General features: G+C 42.4%; 1 protein-coding gene across 2 annotated transcripts in view; it reads left to right on the plus strand.

The window, feature by feature from the left end:
* HMCN1 (hemicentin 1) overlaps positions 1-17,559 on the plus strand; it is a 166,825-nt gene that overhangs the window by 65,147 nt on the left and 84,119 nt on the right. For both annotated transcript variants that reach the window (XM_038144148.1, XM_038144147.1), the window contains exons 14-29: positions 150-263; positions 914-1,072; positions 1,735-1,929; positions 2,631-2,729; positions 4,126-4,253; positions 5,897-6,041; positions 7,293-7,405; positions 8,549-8,708; positions 9,447-9,621; positions 11,856-11,983; positions 13,281-13,553; positions 14,425-14,520; positions 14,890-15,084; positions 16,058-16,188; positions 16,812-16,959; positions 17,427-17,553. In XM_038144148.1, the coding sequence (XP_038000076.1) occupies positions 150-263; positions 914-1,072; positions 1,735-1,929; positions 2,631-2,729; positions 4,126-4,253; positions 5,897-6,041; positions 7,293-7,405; positions 8,549-8,708; positions 9,447-9,621; positions 11,856-11,983; positions 13,281-13,553; positions 14,425-14,520; positions 14,890-15,084; positions 16,058-16,188; positions 16,812-16,959; positions 17,427-17,553 (2,386 nt within the window). The remainder of the gene's footprint in view (positions 1-149; positions 264-913; positions 1,073-1,734; positions 1,930-2,630; positions 2,730-4,125; positions 4,254-5,896; positions 6,042-7,292; positions 7,406-8,548; positions 8,709-9,446; positions 9,622-11,855; positions 11,984-13,280; positions 13,554-14,424; positions 14,521-14,889; positions 15,085-16,057; positions 16,189-16,811; positions 16,960-17,426; positions 17,554-17,559) is intronic.

The following is a 17,559-nucleotide window of genomic DNA, read 5'->3' on the forward strand; positions in this document are numbered from 1 at the left end:
ATATCTTCCACTTTTAGGTCTGTTTGACTTCTAATGCAAACATTCTTCCATATAACAAGAGAAAATAAGAGTCTTTCATGGTTTATATCTTAAAAATTACCTGTAATTTAGGTGAAGAGGTCATTTTTTTCTGTCTCATTTCTTTTTAGAGGGCCCAACATTGACTGTAGTTCAGAGTGAAATTCTGGTTGGTCTTGGAGACACAACTGTTATGGAGTGTAAAACAACTGGAATCCCACCCCCTCAAGTGAAATGGTTTAAAGGTGTGTTCATTGCTTGGTGATTGAGTAATTTTATTTAGCAGCAATATTTAGAACAACGATCTGGAAGTGACTTCATTTCTTTCAAGAGCATTATGTTGTATTCAACCAGTGACAGACCTGTGAAGTTCTCTAAATCTAGAAGAAATGGCATTGACCTCTAGGGCATAAACCCCTGCTTCTATTTAAATGTGGTGAATTAACACACTGGAGCATAAGTAATAATAACAGTAAAACAAAGCTGAGCCTCCTGCCTGCTTGCATAAGGTTCGTTCTTTCCGAAAATGTTTAGCTTTACGCTACAAAAATCACAAAACATTTTTCTGTAGCCTTTATTGTTCTGTTTTCATGTAGCCTCCAATTAGGAAAGGAGAAATACAGCCTGACACACTGTCCTAATGCTGATCTCTGCCCAGAGATACTTGGATTTGTCTTTGCCTTGTGGAACCAATAAATAAAAAAAGATGTATTTAATGTAGTAATGAACTTTTCCTCTCAGCTGAGTGGGAGTCAGAGTTCTCATCTGCTGAGTTCATACAGCTATGTTGTGAACTAACTCGAACTTGGACACTGTTTTGTGGGGATAATTTTGATGAATATAGGTATATATTTCATATAAACAGTTATATTGCCTTTTTTGTATTTGGACTTAGGTGACTTAGAGTTGAGGGCATCAGCATTTCTCATTATTGATATTCACCGGGGTCTTCTGAAGATCCAGGAAACACAAGACCTGGATGCTGGTGACTACACATGCGTGGCCACCAATGAGGCAGGGAGAGCTGCTGGCAAGATAACTCTGGATGTTGGCTGTAAGTAGTTAAAACCTGCGTGGGGCACACTCAGATTGCTGAGTTGCTGTACTGGTCAGGGAGTGGTGTCTTGGCTCCCCAAACCTTTCTTACAGATCTGTGTGTGTGCTAGGAACACCTTTTGGTGGTGTTGGTTGAGCAGTTTCCTTGTCCCATTTGGACTCCAGCTTGGAATCACTGAATGGTTTGGGTTGGAAGGGACCTTAAAGCCCATCTGTTTCCAGCCCAGTCTTACTTCTTTTGCAAAGTATAAAAGTTATGGGGAGGAAGAGAGGCACAGGAGGAGGAAGCTGTTAAAACCTCAACCTAAGAAAATTCTCAAATAGAAAATTAATTACAGAAACTTGAGTTACTATGTGAGGTTATTGTAATTTAGCCCTTCCTCTCCTCCTTTCCTAATTCTTTCCATCTGCCTGTGGCCTGACACATTGCATTCTGTTACATGTTCCTGTCAGGCACATCTGCTTTCTGAACGCATGGCGCTGCTTGCAGAAGACGAGGAATTTAGCGACGCTGATACTTAGAGTGTTTCTAGAGTTGGGAATGCTAGAAGAAAACCTATGCACAGTGGGACACAAATTGAGGTCATCAGTCAGTGGTGTTAGAGAATGGGCTTGCTGTGTCACAGTGCTCACTTTCTGTGTGTGCTGCTCTCTCCCCAGCTCCACCCGTTTTCACGCAGGAGCCGGGTGACGAATCCGCGGATCTGGGCTCCAACGTGACGCTGCCGTGCTACGTGCAGGGCTACCCTGAGCCCAGGGTCACATGGAGGAGGCTGGATGGGGCTCCCCTCTTCTCCCGGCCCTTTGTGCTCAGCTCCAGCAGCCAGCTCAGGACAGGCGCACTGACCATCCAGAGTAGGTAGACTCAACGTTAAAAGAACAGAATTCCGTGAGGAACTAAGACATTTGCAAGGCATTTAAGTTACTATATGACTCCATTAAGTTAACTATGTAAAAGAGACTGGGTTTTTATCACAGATTGTGTTTGTGATAGTGACATCATTGCTGTTGACATGCAGTTCATTTTGCTATGAGTTGTATTTGGTCATTGGCTTCACTCTTCATGCAATTTATTATTAATCTTTGTTAAAATACACATGGGCTATGGTCTCTGATCCTGAGGAGCCACAGATTTTCATTTTTGGTGGGTTTTCTTTTGTTTTGTGTTGGTACGGTTGTTTTGTTTTGTTTTTTGGGGTTTTTTGGTTGGTTTTTTGTTTTGGTTTTTTTGGTAGAAAATTGTTTCCAAATTCAGTGTTTTATATCTATCCTAATTTGAGTAATAATCAAAAACTTTGCAAGTAGCTTTGTGATTTTGATTATTTTGCATTATTTCAGTCAGTCTTTATGCTAAGCAATATTATTCTGTTTTCTTAATTAGCTTTTAATTCCTTTCTGTATTTTCATTGCTTCTGTACTTGGTGAATTATGGAAAGGAGTGCTTTGTTTCAAACTGCGTGTTTGAAGGTGGGAGAGACAAGGACACGGTGTCCATGTGGAGAGGGAGGGGCAGTATTATTTCAGATATTGCAGTCAGCTCTTTTCTCCTCCTGTAGATCTGTGGGTCAGTGATGAAGGGACTTATGTGTGTGAAGCTGAGAACCAGTTTGGAAGGATTCAGTCCCGGCCAGCCACAGTCACAGTGACAGGACTGGGTAAGAGCACTGCATGGCAGTGGGAGCTGTGGGTGTTTGGGCAGCTGACAGGATGCCTGGGGGTTATGTCCATAACCCTGTGTGCTGTATTTGTGTGTCATCCATACAAACTAAATGAGAAAACATTTACATGGAATATTGTCATTTGTTTCAGTGGATTTTTGCTTGTTAGAACATTTTTTTGAGAGGCTACACTAACTGGAATTAATTCCACCTGCACTTTTAGCTTGGACCTTAAAGAAGTGATTTATCTTGTCTATTTTTCTTAGTCCTAAGTAAATTTACTGAGGAATGAAAAATCAATGTAATGATGGGGTTCCTGCCATTTAATTAATCTTAACAACAACAACAACAACAAAATGGCAGCAATGAATGTGGTTGTGTCAGTGTTGAGATAGGTGGGAAGGAATCTTGGTGATCCAAGAAGACAATAACTGTCTGGCCTTGATCATAGAATCCCAAAGTGGTTTGGGTTGGAAGGGACCTTAAAGCCCATCCAGTGCCACCCCCTGCCATGGGCAGGGACACCTTCCCCTATCCGAGGTTGCTCCAAGCCCTGTCCAGCCTGGCCTTGGACACTGCCAGGGATCCAGGGGCAGCCACAGCTTCTCTGGGCACCCTGAGCCATGGCCTGCCCACCCTCACAGGGAAGGATTCCTTCCCAATATCCCATCTAACCCTATTGTCTTTCAAATATCCATGCTGTTAGAGACTTGGTTGTTATCTCAGTTTGACATCTGGCAATAAAAGGAAAAAAACTAATGCAATGGAATGTGAACATTTGCATGAGGATAAGAACGGAGTCTCTCTGCCATCAAAGAAACCATTTGTTAGCTCCAAGCTTATTGCAAGTGCCAGTAATACTGGTAGGGTTTGAGAGACATGTTTTTACCTGTTTAAAAGTATTATTTAATGCCCAGTACATAATTTAATTTCTCAGCCATGTGCCCAGTCATGTTTGCTGTTGGCTTTTCACAGAATGTGCAGGTTTTCTGCTGGGCTGTGACCTCTCTTCTGATTTTTCACAATTTTATGCCCTATGGAAATTACAACTTAGTTTTTATCCTCTCCAAACCCACTACATCTGTTCTTCAGTATTTTGACCAAGTAAGGAAAAATGATAAATCAACTTGGTGCCAGGGGAACATGAGTTCACAGGGAAACCCTTGATTGGATCCAGTTTCAGCTGAACAGCATCTTCCATTTGCTCCCATTCCTTAGACTAAGGATCACTGTTGGTGTGTTACCCCAGCTTCCTATCTCTCCGGCACTACTCCCACCCCTACATTTGTTTCTCTTTTTTTTTCATGTCTTCAATTTAATACTAATTTAATTTTTTTACATGAATATGTAAGAATTCCTAGTAATTTCTTCTCATTCTTCCTTTTTGTTCAAGTCACTCCTCTGATTGGAGCAAGCCCAGCCACAGCCAATGTCATTGAGGGCCAGCAGCTCACTTTGCCCTGTGTTTTGCTTGCTGGGAACCCCATTCCAGACAGGAGGTGGATTAAAAACAACATGGTGGTAAGACTGCTTTGTTTCCTGTGAGATTTACTGGCAGAGGAAAGCTACAACTGACATCTCAAGGCATGATAACAGCTTGGTTTAATTTACAAAAGTTAAAGTGATCACTGCCCGTGCCAGGAAATTTCTGCCTCTGATGTACAGATGAGGGAATAGGAGATGGCAGTGAGGGCTGTGGAGGTCTAGAAAAGAGCTTGGAACCAAAGTGCTTGTGAGTTATCCTTTTATCTTCTATTTTGCTTGCTTTCAGAGGAGTTTTATGCATTTTTGTAGCTCATGAACTTCAGCCTTGGACTCTGAATATGGGAATGCTAGTGGAATACACCTACTAGAATGACAAAAGTGTTTTTTTAAAAATAAAGGTACCAGAAAATTTCTGTAGATTTAGGATGTTTTAATATCTTGCCTTTTCCTGTTGCTGATGGGCTGAATGAAATACCACTGTCCCTTTTCCATATCCTCCTTTCCTGGTGATGCTCTACTCAGAGCATGAATGAGTGTGTTTTCTTTGCCCCTTGGGAACATACAGTTGCCAGTTTATACCTCCTGCAGACACATCTAGGTGATCTTTGATGGTCCCTTCCCACCCAAATCACTCAGAGATTCTAGAAAGGTGTTGTAGACACCACACCTGGGTTGGTTGTGTTGGTTGTGAAACTTCATTCTTTATTACTAAAATTTCTGACTTTTCCCTATGAAGCTGCTTTTTATCTTTGTTCCTGATTTCTCTCCTTTCTACACAACTGGAATCAAAATACTGTAGCAGAATGCCTGATGTATTGTCACAAAGCAGAACCTGGTACTGCCTGACCCCTGTTCAAGTTTCCTGCTCAGTTTAGGTGTCTTTGGGAATCACTGGCTTTTCCTTCGGCTGTGCAAGGAGCACAGGCTGTAAAGGTCTGTGAGAAATACTGGCAGGATCCTCCTTGTTGAGTTGCTAATTCCTCTCTCTAGTAGTGCTGGTTTCCTGTCATTGTAAACTGCTGGGAAATGCTGTGCTCCAAGGAAAGTGTTTGGAGTAAGTTATATTTAGAGAAGAATTCAGCTGCTTCTGAGTGTGACTGGAACATATTTGCTTTCTAACAACTCTTTATGAGGGAGGGCTATGCTGCCAAGCTCAGGGTGTTTGATGTTGCTGTAGGATATATAACTCTTCAAGGGTTACTCCTTGGTGAAAGTTACAATTCTCTTTCACAATGGTTTGCTTCAGAGCCAATCTATTTGATGGATATGGATGTTAGAAGGTTTTGATAACTGTAAAGGAAAATAGTCTGCCTGTGGAAGAAGAACAAGTCATTGCACTTATGAATTACTGGAATAACCAGTAAAAATACAGTGAAGTAATTGAGCTAAATTTGGGGTTGCTTCATTAAAAGCAGGAGTGGCAGCACAGGATATGCTGTGCAAGAGTGTCTCTTGCAGTTCTTACTCTCACTCCAGCAGTAAATACGAGGTGCTACTGAAACTCTTAAGTAAAATTAGCTTTCTACGAAAGATGGAAAGTAGGAAAAGCTCTAGTAAAATTCTGCAGGAACACATAATTTTTAACAACGTGACATAGCCAAGCAGAGCCACGCTGCATCCCAGGGTGCACCTTGTCAGGGAGTATTTCCCAGTGAAAGGTTCTGTCTCTCCTTTGGCAGCTGGTTCCCAATCCCTACGTGAGCGTGCGCAGCGACGGCAGCCTGCACCTGGAGCGGGTTCGGCTGCAGGACGGGGGGGATTACACCTGCATGGCCAGCAGCGTGGCGGGCACCAGCAACAGCACCACCACTGTCCACGTCTTCGGTGAGCAACACGCCTGCCCTTCCAGCCCGGGGCAGGAGGGGCAGCCCTGACCACTGCAGCTTTCACTGCTTCGCTGCACTTACAGCTTCCCACCTTTCCTCTTCTGTCATGATGCTGCTTTGTACAGTAAATCAGGGTAGATTGGGTCCACTGCGCAGGGAGGAGCTGAGTAATCAAGACAGTTTTTCGAGTAACACCAAATAAAACTATTTTGTGTTCACAAAAGATCCTCATGCAGAGGCTGGGCTGCGCAATCTTCATCTGGTTCAGTTAACAAACAGGTGTAAGTGGGAATTTGCTGGAAAACCATGAGAAGTGCTGTCTGAATGTTTCAGAACTGGGGTAAAAAAGCACAGCTCATGGGAGAATTAGAATGAAAGAAAATGAATTACGAGCTTGGTAAAAGTCATAATTTGTTTGTTGTTTTTGGTGTCATCTCCATTCTCCCCTCGCTTATTTTTTCTCTTTAATTAAAACATACCAAAACACGCACTGACAGCAAGACAAAGTGTTAGCATTTTGGTAACCCATCTGCACTTCAGCTGAGCATATTTGTGTTAACTTTGTGAAGCTACAGTCACTTCATGGTTTCTCACACGTTAAACTTTCTCACATGTTAAATTATTCATGGGAGATTTATTTTGAGCTTCACTGAAGATGCCGAAACCTCCTTTTATATAAAGAATGACTATAAATTTTTAGTACAGGCAAGTGCTCATAAGATCTTTCATGTCAACACTAGTTTTTTTAATGTTTCAGAGCTTGAGAACAAAAAGGAATATCTTTGTATGTGTTTAGAAATATCTACGTTTTGGTATTGTACCCTTAAATCTTACCTTATTTTTCTGTTAATTCAAACGCAGCTCAACTGAGTGAAAGAACTCAGGTTTTTGTTGTCTTCCTGTTACTGATTTTGAGAAGCAAAGCCTAAAATGTTATCGGAGGATAATGTGACGAAGCCTTTCTGAAATCATTTCAGTCCCTGAAATACCTGCAGTTGATTTAAAACTGCGTGTACATAATGCAGTGATGAGCCTGTGGCTGGCAGGCTCTATAGTAACAGGGATTAATTCTGTCCTGAAAGGCTGGAAAGTGGCTCCTTGTCTGTGTTAGGGTTGAAGAAGAGGCCAAAAGGTCTCAAACCCTGTTTGCCTGTTAGAAGTAGTAATTGAATAATAAAGATTTTATCATAATAGTTGTTCCATGTTGAAATGTGTTCTGCATGTCTTTAATATTTGCATGTGTTTGTAGTCGTGCCTGTCATTCAGCATGGACAGCAGATATTCAGCACCATCGAAGGAATCCCAGTGACACTGCCCTGCAAAGCAAGTGGAGTTCCCAAGCCATCCATTGTCTGGTCCAAGGTAACCCCTCACCTTTGAGCTGTTCATGCTGAAAAACGGGCTGAACACATAATTTAGTTGCCATAATAATGATATTCAAAGAACGTGGCCCAAAACTGCACTTGTGAGGGACTTGGAAATCTCTGTTTGTTCAGAGCTGCTTTTGTTTCTTAGAGCAGAGCTTTTGGCCGTGGTCCTGCCACAGCTCAATGGTCTATTCTTTGGCAAGGCTTAGGTTATCGCTGTATCTTTATGGGGTTTACACTTTAGAAATTGTTCCTGTTCCTGTTGTGAGTTGATAATTTGATTTTAGGCAGCCTGCCACAGACTGAGAGTTCATTCTTCTTGTGGAGCTCTGACTTTTTTCTCTGAGAAAAGTATATTTAATAGTGGCATAGTGGGGTTAACCCATGACTTTTCAGTCATGGCCTTGACAAGATGTGCCCTGAAGAGGACCTCAGCCTTTGAGGGAATTTGTCTTAAAGCCAGTTTTAGGGTTTTTTCCTCCTTGAATAGGATAATTTCTGGTAGTAACAGTTATTTGGGTTATGTTACAGCTCACATGATATGGTGTGAAGGCACTTTTAGGTCTCAGAAGTTGTGCAAATGTAACTGATTGGGACCTTGGGAACAGCTTTGTTTCAAAGAAGGAGTAGAATGTGGTTAACTGTTGGTTTGGTAGGAGGGAGAAGAGGGGAGGATTTCTTTTTCTTTATTTTATTACTTATTCAACTACAGACAAGGAGGAGGCAGCTGACCAAGAACAAGTGTGTGTAATGTATACACGATTCATTTTGACATCAGAAATCAATGTCAAAATTAACTCAGTTGAAATCTTGATTATTATTCTTGACTATTATTTTTTAAATTTTATTTTAAGAGTTTGGGTCTGTAAAATGTAGTAACTTCTCTGCATAAGAATCCCTGTGCTTCTGTTCTTATTACTGTTTAGAAAGTGAAACTCAAGGACTGTGAAAAGTTAATTGTAGTTAATTAGTTTGTGTAAATGGAATTTTAGGGCCAAGTTTCTTAGCTAATATAAAATATTTCGTCCATCTCAGCCTTATAAAAATAAAAGCAGCTTTTATTGAATTAAACAATTGTAATTTGCTTTATTTTGGAAAATCCAGGATATGTGGACTTTTATTATTTTTCTTTCCACAGAAAGGAGAGGTAATCCTTCCCAGCAACGTGAGGTTCTCGGCAGGGTCGGATGGAAGCCTGTATGTGGTGTCCCCAGGGGGAGAAGAGAGCGGGGAATACGTGTGCACTGCCACCAATGCTGCTGGCTATGCCACCAGGAAGGTGCAGCTGACTGTCTATGGTGAGTGTCCCCTCAGCTCAGCTGCACTATCCCTGCCACCCATTGGGAGATAGGCACACCCAGAGCACATGGGATGGGAACTCTTCTCTAGCTAGTGCTTTTAGATCCCCAAACCAGGCAGTTTTATACATGGCTGATCTCAAAAGGCCTGTCCCTCAGCCATTATAATTACCTTAAAGCCTCCTTATCCCTCTTACCTCGAGTTCATGGACCTTGGGCTGAGCATAATTTTATGGAAGTGCATAGGAAACATCTGTACAGGAGAAGAATTTCCTGCTGAGAGAGGAATGAGGATCTCTTAATCCCACCAGTCCCAAGCCTTCCTGTCATCATCAATCCAATGTTATTAAAATTTGGTTCAGGTGTAGGTGTGCTTTGCAAGGCTTTTATGGCTTGGAGTTACTGGAGATGTTGTGTAACAGTCCAGGGAGTGGTTGCTACCTACCTGGGCAATACAGAGCTCAGCACACCCAGGAATTACAGCCATTTGTTGTGTCCATCTTTTTGAATGGCTAGGCCAGGCTTTCTGGTATTTGTGGTGTTCCATGTGGGCATCAGCCTGTGTCTGATCTACAGGCACTGTACATCAGCATGGCAGGGATTTATCTCTATTGCAAACAGATCATTAAAACAGGATTGTGATGTTTTATCCCTGATAAAAAAAGAGATGTTGTGTGGTGTTACATTTGTACAAATATGTATATTCATTGCAGCTTCTTAACGTGTTCCATGTTATAGTGAAACCTAGAGTGTCCAGGCCTGGAGACCAGCAAGGAAATGCACATGATAAACCCGTAGAGGTCTCAGTAATTGCAGGGGAAGATGTCACACTTCCATGTGAAGTGAGGAGCTTGCCACCCCCCATAATTACCTGGGCCAAAGAAATGCAGCTCATATCTCCATTCTCTCCAAGGTAACAATGTTTGATGAAAAACTAAAGAAAACTGAAATTGCCTCTAAACTGTCAGGATTTTGGAAGGGCGTGTGATGCAGGATGGCTCAGAAGGTGTTACTGTGGTACTTTGTCCTGCCTGACCTGTTGTACTGGGTCTTGAAACTCCCTTTCCCAAGCCTGCTAAACCTTGTGCATGGTTGCACTGCTCCCATTCCAGCATATGCTTATATCCAGTCTCAGGAGGCTAGCAGGAAAGAGATCCTGGGTATTTGTACTGTGGTGGTGCCCAGAGACCCCCACATCATCTGTGCATGATTATAATTGTTTAAAAACTGTGTTTCTTTTCTTATGTACTTCACATTTATGCTCAGGGGAGCACTGTCTGTGATTTACATGAAGCCTGGGCTGCCAGTAGGATGCAGATGATGATGATAAATGTTTGGGTGTGCTGACAAGGGCACGTTGTGTGCTATGTTTTGGATCCAAAAACTCACCAGAGACTTTTGAACATCTGAAAGCAGAGTTGAATACTTGTAAAATGTTGAGCTGACAGCCTTAGAGAATGAAGAGCTGGGGGCTGTGTTGGACAGTGTTGGAGTTCTCCCTTATTATTTAATGTTGCACAGAGCAAGAGGGAGATGAGCTGGTGGCTATTCCCTGGATGCTCCCCATGGGAGTGCCAGGTAGTGTCACTAGCTGTGGTGCTGCTTTCTGCTCCTCAGGGTCCCTCAGAAGGGCCAGGCACCAGCTGTGTCCATAAAACAGTGAATGGCAAGGCTGGCCACAGCCACGCTGTGCTTACTGATGTCTCCCAGTGATCCCATGGATGGAATCAGCCAGTGTCTGACCTAAGGAGTTGTACTGGAGATTCTCTTTCCCTTGTGGCCAAACCTGCACCTTGGAAGCATTCCAGGGAGCCTGTGACAGCCTCAGCAGATCTTTTGCCACTGTGTCTGCTGAAGGAGGCTCGTGTGCACGGATTTGGCTTGTTCTCAGTAATCCATGAGGGATTTTCTGCTGTGTCCTGTGAGCATGTTGCATGCGCTAACAAATCTGCATTCTTCGTCTCTTACTTGTCCTCATTTTACCTCAGGAGACACTGATAAATTAGGATACTTGCTCATGGCTGCTGTGGTGAGATCCAAGTTGTCCAGAGGAACAGAAGTCCAGCTCAGCCCATTCCATAAAATTGTTTACAGATGTCAGCAAAAGTTACAGATTAGTCCAAACAGGACTGTTTGAGACCACCCAAAGAATTTGTTAGAAATGTGAACAGTAAACAAAGGGAAAGGGAAATCAGATATGAAGGAACTTCTATCAGAAAGCAAATGTAATTACTGGAAAAAATCAAGGAGGAGAAGTTGCCTCAGAAATTTGTCTTTTGGAGTTATTAAAAAAATGCCAAAAAGTTTGGAAAGATACAGGCAACAGAGGAGGAAGTGTAGTATCAGACAGATTTTACACTGGAGAAAACACATTTTGCTTTCCTTTCATTCATCTCTCCAGCCTTGCAATCCTCAAATTCACCATTTAGGTCCTTGTGGTAATGTTGTCCTAATTAGTGCCACAGAAAAGATGACAGATGATCCTCCAGTTCTGGAGTGGCAGGCTTGAATTTCTTCTTGTCAATCCTTAGCTGTCATTTTTTCTTTCCTCCTCACTTATTTTCCCTGTCTCTGTCATGTTTGACTCTTACAGAAGATTTTGGCTTAGCTGGCCAAAGTAGCTTCTGGTGTTACAAATCTGTGACCAGAACTGTGGGAGAACTTAATGCTGTGTAGTTAATTATTTACTGGGGAATAATGGCAATTCCTGTAAACACCAGAACTGGCAGTTTTGAATCAAAATCCTGTCCTTCATCTTGAATCAATGTCACATCACTTTTTCGCCGGGATGAAGCAGTAATAAAAGTTAGAACTTTCTGACCCTGCTGACCTGAGCTGAGCAAAAAATTTTAATGAGAGGGTGAAGAGCTCAATTCCTCTGCCTCTATCACATTTTAATAAGTTCTATAAATAGCTAGAATCAAATTTTGTAATTTGGATCTTAAATTTTAGCTATTTGCTGTGTATTCTGAATATAGGGGCTCCATAAAGAGTTAGGGGAAAAAAGGAGTAAATATAAATCATGGTTACACAATATTGTCAGAGTGGTGTTATTTTAGCTCATAGCAAACATTAACAATGTGCAAGGAGAGGTCATTCACCTTTCCATACATATTTATACAGTTTATCTGATTCTTCTTTTTCCAGACACACTTTCCTCCCCTCAGGGTCGTTGAAGATCAGCAAGACCCAAGTCTCAGACAGTGGAATGTATGTCTGTGTCGCCACAAACATTGCTGGGAACGTGACTCAGTCAGTGAAGCTCAGTGTACATGGTGAGTTGCAACTCAGGGTTCATCATCTGCAAGTTTCCACATGGAACTGAGCATCTTTAAGAGGTTTCCAAAGTTTTTTCCTAATTGACATTAAATGCTCTCAACTGTTGTTCTTTCATGTTGTATTATCTTCATATGTGAGTTATTGATTTTGTGGAAAGTAAATATTGTATAAACACCCACAAATACATAGATAGGTGTAAAGGTGTCTAGTGGCTCCAGTCAGGACCTGTGTCCCTCTCTCTTTCCTTACCTTTATCTCATATTGCTCCTTTGTCTCTCTCCTACTCTTCCCACACTGGGGCCCAACCGCTGTCTCTTAAACACTCACACAAAGTCAAGTCCGGAAAAATGTCACTTGTTATTGTTTCAGGCATTTTTTCCAAGTCTTTTTCTTGCCAGTGATCCTTAGGAAAAAAAAATGTTGTGGCAAAAGACTTATGGTGAATTGATATTACTCTGTAGGACCAGCAAAATCACTTCCAGTCATATTTTGTCTCCCTTGTCTGAACTTGTGTTTGGAAACATACAAAGATCAGGGATTAGGGAAAGGAAATTAAAATTCCAAAAGGAAAATGTGATTAACTCTATCATAAAAGCTTTTGAATTGTTTTGTGTTATGAAGAGCCAGTACCCACAGCTCTTCCAGTGTGCTCAGAATATGTCAGTGCTCATGGGAGTTGTGCAGTGTGGCTTGTTCAGATAAATTCAGTACCACAGTATCTCCCATTCTGTTCTGTGCAGAGAACATGCAGGGCTGCTTTTGTAGTCACCTGAGGGCATTTGATTTCAGTAAATAAGAAACATTTTCTAAAATGGTAAAAGTAGAAAAGAATTTCATAGGATCATAAAATGGTTTGAGTTGAAAGAGACTTTTAAAAGGCCATCCAGTGCCACCCCTGCTGTGGGCAGGGGCACCTCCCACTATCCCAGGGTGTCCCAAGCCCTCTCCAGTCTGGCCTTGGACCCTTCCAGGGATCCAGGGGCAGCCACAGCTTCTCTGGGCACCCTGTGCCAATGCCCTCACCACCCTCGCCATAAAAAATTTCTTTCTTATACCTGGTCTGAATCTCCCTTCTCTTAGTTTAAAGTAGTTCCCCCTTGTCCTGTCCCTCCATCCCTTGTCCCAAGTCCCCTTCCAGCTCTCCTGGAGCCCCCTTAGGCACTGGAAGGTGCTCTGAGGTCTCCCTGGAACCTTTTCTTCACCAGGCTGAACACCCCCAGCTCTCCCAGCCTGAAGAATGATCCCGTACGTTGTTTCTTTAACATTTCTGTGGACTGAAATTGTCTTCCTCAGTTCCTCCAAGGATCCAGCGTGGTCCTCGAGTTCTGAAAGTGCAGGCTGGGCAGCGAGTGGAGCTTCCCTGCAGCGCCCAGGGCGTCCCTGCCCCATCGATCTCTTGGTTCCGAGGCTCAACTGCCGTGCCCACTGACGGGGGAAAGTTCCTGCAGAGCCCAGATGGAGCTCTGGGCATCAGCAGTGTCCAGCTCCCTGATGCTGGCATCTACACCTGTGTGGCCACCAACAGTGCTGGCAGTGACACAGCAGAGGTCACAGTACAAGTGCAAGGTACTCATTTGGGGCCACGTTCCTGCCCTGGCCCAGGCTGACAGCGACTCCCTGCCAGTGGTGTGGCATTGGGGCCTTGCAGGGCAGGGCTTTCTCTCACCCAGTGTTACATGATGCAAAAGCCACATCTGGTTTAGATGTTATGTTCTGATGGTATTTGAGGAGAGTGAGAATGAGCAACTAGTCTTTGGAGAGGTTGCAGAAATAAAAAAAAAAGAAGTGTGCACACACACTCTCTCTATATATTTAAATTAAAAAATGAATTTGAAATGGTAAAAGGGTAAGTGGTCATTGTGCCAATTTAAATACACAGCTCCTCACCTGAGGACTGACAGATGTCAATGGAGCATGAGTGACTTAAGCTAAGCAGGAATCTTTTCTTCTTTGCAAAAGTCTAAAGGCAACATTCTGATCCCTTTGGATTAGAGATGCTGAGAAACGCTTCCTACAGACAACAAAAAACTCTCAGTAACTTTAATTATGAAGAATATGCTTCATATAGTCTCAGTCTGCACAGGAGTTTAAAATGAGACTTGAGAACAAAGGCTGGCAGTAGCACTAAAATATGTAGTGTGGAGAAAAACCAGTTAAAATATTTTTCAGATTATGCAGAAACATTGCCTTCAAAATAAATTTAGCAAGATTTGAAGAGAACTATTTTCTGTCAAAAGCCTCTTTGTACTGCTTACTTCCTAAATATTCCCACTGAAATGGAAACTACTTGTGCAGTACCCATTCCAGTCAATGTAAAGAGGGTTATTGGAATGTGACCTTGTTTGAATGAGAGAAACTTAGTGTTATGTATTGTCAAACTGTATTTTTGTATTTGGAGCAGATATCAAGCAGTTTTTTGGGTCTAATTTTCTTTCAGAGCCTCCCACTATTGAGGATCTGGACCCTCCATTCAACAGCCCTTTCCAAGAAAGAGTAGCCAACCAGCACATTGCATTCCCATGCCCTGCAAAAGGTGAGTGTCTTGTTGAGAAAAGGATCTTTATCTGCTGACCATTGCACATTACAACGCTGCTGTAAAAGTGTGCAATCCACACAGTATTTTCCATGTATGCTTTATATGGAAAAATTGAAACTAACACTGATTTAAATCACTACTGTGTGTGGAAGTCCTGTGGAAAGTAATTGCTAGCCAACAAGGATTTTACAGTGTTTAGGATGAAGATTTTTAATGTTAAAATCATCCTGTAACAGCTGGGGCTTCCTTTTGGAAGCTCCTGGCCTCCCTGTGTGTTGTCCTTCCAGCAAGAAGCTGGAGTTGTTTGAATCAATCTTGTTCTGAGCTGAGCAAAGTGTTTGTGGCCGTTTCCCCTTTTCCTTGCAGGTACTCCCAAGCCTGCCATCAAATGGCTGCGGAACGGGCGGGAGCTGAGCGGGGCTGAGCCGGGGCTCTCGGTGCTGGAGGATGGGACCCTGCTGGTCATAGCTGCCCTCGCACCCTCAGACAGTGGGGACTACGTCTGCGTGGCAGCCAACGAGGCTGGGAGCACACAGAGGAGATACAGCCTGAAAGTCCATGGTAAATAATGCACACAGCCCTCGGGGAGCTGCTTTGGGAAAGTATCTTCTGTTTTCTTCTTGCAAATTGCATGGCCCAAATCTGCCCTTGTGATGTTAAATTATAAAATCTGAGTACTTCCTATTTTTCAGACTCTCTCTATAGTTTTGCTTTTCCCCTGTTTTTTCTGTTCTCCGTGGCTTTATGCAAAAACCATCCTTGTTTTGCTCAAGGATCTTATTGATAGAAACTCCAGTTTTACTTGATTTTAATGCAAATAACAAATGAAGCTTTGTACTGTAGAAGTTACAGATTCAGGGCTAGATCTGTGTTTCAAGTGAGAGAAGAGTTATCAGAGTGAACACAGACTAGATTTTCTATTTGCTGATGTTCTTCCTCTTAAAGAATCCTAGTTAGTAAATAGAAACTGTACAAACTACTTTTGTTCCAGCCTTGTTCACTTCCTATGACAGTTAGTTCTAATGCCTGAGCAGGATTATATCCTTGTTTTGAGAAGAGCAGAAATTTCATCTCCTCAGTGCAGCTGGAATTTTCTAATCCACAATTTAAGGCCATTCTCTCTGCATTCCTAGTGGGACAAATGATAGATGAGGTTCTTGGACATGACTGGATCAGTGAAGAGGAAGGATGACTCTGGAATAGGCTTCCTTCATATGCTAAACAAATAACACTAGATTTCAAGATTAAATTTCAGATTAATTTTAAGATTCTTCTCTTATGTTGATAGTGCTTGTGTTTGAGTGAATTTCCCTGGGAATCTGTTATTGAGCAAGAGAAGACTGTTTTTGGCAAAGAGAAGAAAGGATGCAGGGAGATATGTCCAGAGCCTAAAGACAAATGGAAATGTTGGGAAGGGAATGAGGAGGATTTGAGAAAATTGGAATTACAGCAGTCCTTGACTGGGATGGAAAGGAAGAAAGGGGAAAGCACTGGAATAAGAAGACTTAAGTCATAATGTTGAGCTTTCTTGCAGTTCCTCCTGAAATTAGAGATCAAGATAAGGTGACAAATACATCTGTGGTTGTTCATCACCCTGTAAGTCTCTTCTGTGAAGTAACTGGTAACCCCTCTCCAGTCATCTCCTGGTATAAGGATGATATCCAGGTATGTTGCCTTAATCTAACTGTGGACTTTTGAGGGCTTGGTATGAGAATTCATTCAAAATAAATACAGGTAAATGCCTTTATGTGAATTTAAGTGCTCTAAGAACACCCCCACAAAAAGGCAGCTAAAAATGGCTCATCCTTTAATTCTTTAAGTCAAATGTAAACTCTTTATTTTCAATATTCTCTTAGGAATTGACCTTGGCAGTCCCCTGGTATTGTAGATTCTAATCCATACGGAGGGGACCCATATTGCCATTTTTTTGTCATTCTGTAGATGAAGAAATAAGAACTTTTGGAGGTGAATTGAATTCCTCAGGATTATTCTTGAGTCCTCTGTTTCCACTTGTAGCTGATAAGTCGTAGCTTAAGATGAGGAGGGGTCCCTTTATGCACTCCTGGCACTCCCCATTGCTTCTGGTTGGAGTTCCCTACTCCCTGTCCTAGGCTGAGCTGCAAACCATATTGAATACATTGCAGCAGGGCAGGAGATTAGTGCTGAAACTGAAAGGGGAAACAGATTATCCTTCCACTAAAACTACCATTTTCTTATAAAAATCCAGCTGTGATACTTGGCTGCTGTAGCTTGGATCACATAAGGCTAATGTCTCGGGTTCCTCTAAGGTTGTGGAAAGCAGTGCTCTCCAGATTTTGCACAATGGGAAGATACTGAAGCTCCTGAAAGCTACTACTGAGGATGCAGGACAGTATTCATGCAAAGCCATAAACCTAGCAGGAAGTTCTGAGAAGCTGTTTAACCTCCATATACTTGGTTAGTTCCATGGCTTTGGGGTTGGCTTTTGTTTGGTTTGGGTTTTAGTTGGTGATTGGAAAAACAGTTGATATTTAAGAAGCCAATAAATTTCAACTCATTATAAATAGATTCTTCTACTCACTGCCCATGAATTATTCGCTGCTGAAGCAGTGAGTGCTTAAACTTTGCTATTCTTGTAGCAACACAGACAAAATACTGCTTTTGATTTCTGGGCTTTGGTGCTTTGTTTTGTATTTGGGGTGTGCAACGTGATGTACAGGTGTTCCCTGGTACAGTTCACCAGTGCAGGTGTGGAAGTGCTTGTCACGACAGACACGCTGTTGTGATCTGCAGAATTCCCTCTGCAGTGAACACTAAAGGTGTTTCAAGGGAATAGTAAGCTCCACTGCTGCATTCCCTTCAGTCACAGGGCACAGGTTCCCTGGCTAAATACCAGTCCTTCCTTAATGTTTGTCTTTTTAAAGTTCCACCGAGCATAATAGGTGCTGATAGCCCTGGTGAAGTGGCAGTCATCCTCAACCAGGAAATCCTTCTGGAATGCAGAGCCAAAGGCTTCCCTGTTCCTGACATTCACTGGTTCAAGGATGGCAGGTGAGT

This window comes from Motacilla alba, chromosome 8, assembly GCF_015832195.1.
Source record: "Motacilla alba alba isolate MOTALB_02 chromosome 8, Motacilla_alba_V1.0_pri, whole genome shotgun sequence".
Classification (NCBI taxonomy): Eukaryota; Metazoa; Chordata; class Aves; order Passeriformes; family Motacillidae; genus Motacilla; species Motacilla alba.